The sequence below is a fragment of the Eurypyga helias genome, unplaced genomic scaffold, assembly GCF_000690775.1.
Source record: "Eurypyga helias isolate BGI_N326 unplaced genomic scaffold, ASM69077v1 scaffold5863, whole genome shotgun sequence".
NCBI lineage: Eukaryota > Metazoa > Chordata > Aves > Eurypygiformes > Eurypygidae > Eurypyga > Eurypyga helias.
In genome coordinates, this window is record NW_010241735.1 from 215,280 (window position 1) to 219,237 (window position 3,958).

The window sequence follows — 3,958 nt, forward strand, 5'->3', positions numbered from 1 at the left end:
CATCAGATGACGCCAGCCCAGCTTGTGACTTAGCAACGGTCAGATGTTAGAAATACAGCAGTTGCTCACATGTCTGTCTCCTTTCCTCTCTGATGGTACCACGCGATTCCTTACTGGAAGTGCTGTAGGAAGATGCGGCTATCTGTGATGTTTACATTTAGAGAAATTTAAATTAAGAGGAAGTGATCACCTCCCAAGGCAGGTGTCCTGCAGCTTCCCGTTAGACTTAAGAGGTGACAGTCAACTTTTTTTTTCTTTTTTTTTTTTTATTTTCTAAGTTTGGTCATTTCGACACCTGCGTGCAAGAATACGTCGTGTTCTCGCAGTCTGTGCTTTTGCCTGAGCAAAGGGAGCTCATTTCGGTCTGGCTTCGCCGGCAGGCGGGGAAACAGCTGCTCAGCCGTTCACTCGTACTGGCAGGCATTTAGGTCCGTCGTCACTGGTCACTGACTTTCTGTGCTCATGTCCCTTTTCCGAGCTGCCTCGTGTGTGTGTGTGTGTGTGTGTGTGTATGTTCGCGTGTTTGTGTGCGTGCCCACGTTTCGTGTGTGTGTGTGTGTCTTTAAGATATCTCATAGCATTAACTTATAAGTGGTAGAATATATAAGTGTCCAAGATCCACAAACTGCCACTGTCCTGACACCAAAGTGAAATGATTTTTTTTCTTTTTTTTTTTTTTTTTAGTCAAACTTTTCCACAGTGACTTTCCAACACTGATGCCTGGATACACAGTGAAACTCCCTCCAACACCATCTCGTACGGGAATGTTTCTCTCTTTCTCTCGCCCTCTCTCTCTCTCTCTCTCCCCCCCCCAAAAAAACACACCTTAAATCAAGCACAACCACATTCTTCCACAATCATATTGGGAACGTCCCTTTTCACAATGTTGTATTCATCATCAAAGTACAGCATTGACATTGTGCTAAGTTTGGTTGGAATGCAACAGGAGTTCACGGTGCCCGGGTTCAGCCCCCGCATTCGGTACTGATTCACGACAGCGGTGTGAAAGGAGGAAGCCGACCCCGGGACGCCAGCCAAGTAGGCCGGGCAGCTCCCTTCACAGTAATTCCCATAGTAACCTGATGGTGCTATGATCCAGTCATTCCACCCAATGAGTCTAAAGTCAATGTAAAACTGTTGCCTGCAACATAGATTGGTCCTGCCATCGCACTCCAGGCCTCTTTTCCGGATCCTGTGTTTGTTATCGGCGAGGCGGGCTTGCACCACTAAAAAAGGCCGGTGGGATTCCTCCCCGGGGTCCACATAAATTGGCAGCACTGAATACTCTTCACAGCCCTCACATTGAACATCCAAGTTCAGTCTCCTTTCTCCTCTCTCAAACAGAGCCTGGATCGCCTCTGTCATGGGAAAAGTGTGCCAACCACTTCTTTTGAGATCAACTTTCTTTTCAACCACATTCCACTTGTTGCTAGTGTCCGGGTCTTGGAAATAGACTTTGACTCTTACTTTTCGCCTGCTGCCTTTCTCTAAGACATATGGAAGCAGCTTCAAGTAAAGCCACAGGCTGGCTTGAACGACAAACAAGTTCTGGTTCCCTTCATTCGAGATGAAGAAATAGAGGCGGACTCTAGATGAGGCCAGATCGTCTGCAAGATAAGGAGAGATCAGCAAGATTAAGTCAAAAAGGAAACATTAGCTTGTGTGCCATTCTGGATTCAGAGACAATGCTAGAGCGCAGCGGATCGAGAGAGCAGCGAGGCTGTGCCGGCCAGAAGGCACACACTGAATCAGCTATCCCCAATTTGTAACCGAAATGCTTTGAGAAGGGACTTCCCACGGCAACATTCATCATCAGGATGTAGTCAGATGTGTCAGATCCACAGACACCAGTAAGAGTTCTCCAGAACTGGGTATTTCCAGCCAGCCAGCTTTAAAGACGCTACAGCAGCACCTTGAAAAGACCGGCACACGGACTCTGCTATCTCGTCAGTTTAAGAATAGGTTTAACTTTCAGCTACCCGCTGATTCTCACAGGGAGAGCCCTTTCAATAACCACTGAAACGCCAGTGCCAAGCCAGGGATTTTGTTTCGATTTTCACATATTCTTGTCGCAGTTTAACAGAGACGATTCATGAGACAGAGAGGAAAATATTTCAGCAATGTGCCTGCTTGTCCAACAGATCAAGCTAACGCTCACCTATTCGGGTAGAAGACCTGCTGTTATTATTCGTTTTGATCCCTGCCTTTTCACCCCGAAACGATAAGCTCCCATACAAGGCGAGGCAACGAAGCGGTTGCTCACGCTGTAACGCTGTTACTGACTGTTCTCAATACGCTTTTCAATAACACCAGACTCAAGGGAGCAAAATTCTCACGGAAAACCAAATGTCACCAAATGTCTGACATAACCCCTTATTTGTAAACGAAAGAGGCTGCTGCATGAAATGTTTCAGAAATACCAGTGGCCCTGCTGCAATTTTGTACTGTAAGTCCTAACTGAATTTGGCGTAGGTGATAAATGTGCGAGCTGGCCTTTACGGAGGACACTGTAATTCTGGTCCTTGACTCAAAGCCTCCCAATCGCTAGTTAAAATTATTGCTGGAAAGGCATTTTCTCATCTGCCCTTATCTGTTTCACTTCTTTCTGTACAGAGCCAAATGTAGATTTTTTTTTCTTCCTTCGCTTTTCCTAAGAACCTTTATTATTTTTCTCAATCTCTGAATGGGATTTTTTGCATAGTCGGTGTCTTCATTTGTTACCCTAGATGCCTTTTCAAATGTGCCTCCAGGGCCCAGTCGGTACCTTGTAAAATTTCAGGGACAAAAATTTTCACTGTTTGCCTACGTTTTACATCAAGTCGATTTTGGAAGTGTTACAAAAGCCAGCGATTGATTGAATACTAAATGGAAGTACAAGCCCACCCCAGATCTCTCCACAACAGCCACTTAAAAAATAATAAACCCCAAAATGTACCCTAAGAAAGCCTTTTGCATGTTAGCAAATAGACAACTTCCTTACGAACTGTGGTGACAGTGACAGAAAAAGAACAGTACGGTGTTGCTGCACCGATCCACATCACTGGTGTTGTGTGAGATTGCGTGTGCCCATCAGTTCTGTATGTGAATGTAACAAGCATATGTATAATGCAACAGATCCCATAGATACTGTAAATGTATATGCCTTTGGTAAGTGGGAGGGTAGATAAAGAAGATGAGTGGGCAGTATACAGGATAGAAAGAGATTTATTTTGTGGACAAATGATATATAGATGCCACAGGAAGATAGAGAGAGAGAAAAATGAACCGAGCGATAGAGTGATGATGGCAAGGAGAGATGGGCAGATAGACAGGGGAGAGTTATGGCCAGATGTGCAAAGTTCACAAGCACAGCGGTTGCCCGGATAAACTGCTGGAGAGCTACACTGAAGGGATTCAGTGACACACAACTGCGATGGCTGGACAGGACTGAGATGGCTGGTACCGTGGGGATGGATGGCACAGTTAGTAAACGAAACGATGGACAGAGAAGAGACAGCAGGGAGGAGGCTGCACGCAGTGGACAAACAGACAAGGCCAACACTGCGACCGACAGCTAAATAAACGGGAAACGAGCGGAAAGGGCGAATGCAAGTCGCAAGAGACAGATGCATGCAGTGAACCAGCTGAATGTGCAGGGCAGGCAGATGAGGCAAGGGATGCAAGAGATGGAGTGGGACAGGCAGAGGAGGGACGGAGGCAAGCCACCGTGCAGCTGGAAGGGCCACCGGAGGGAAGCCGGGGGGCACGGAGGGATGGAGAGACACAGCGAGGGGAGTTGCAGGGCACGAGCCCGGACACAGGGATGCAGGCAGAGAGGACGGGAAGGTGCTGGCAGGACCAGGGCGAGATGGTGCGGGGCAGTGGAGAGAGCAGCTGAGGCGGAGGGCTTGCGGGTGAGCCTGCAGCCAGGTGCCTGGGCAGGCAGGAGGACAGGCAGGAGGGCAGGCAGGAGGACAGG

The 3,958-nt window shown here is 47.7% G+C and overlaps 1 protein-coding gene across 1 annotated transcript; it reads right to left on the reverse strand.

Moving 5' to 3' along the window:
- Positions 1-272: 272 nt before the first annotated feature.
- On the reverse strand, positions 273-1,607 carry INHBB (inhibin, beta B; the record flags this gene model as incomplete). The annotated part of the gene is made up of 1 exon (XM_010148833.1): positions 273-1,607. A coding segment is annotated over one exon (776 nt), but the record flags the coding sequence as incomplete, so codon positions are not given.
- Between the last annotated feature and the right edge of the window lie 2,351 nt (positions 1,608-3,958).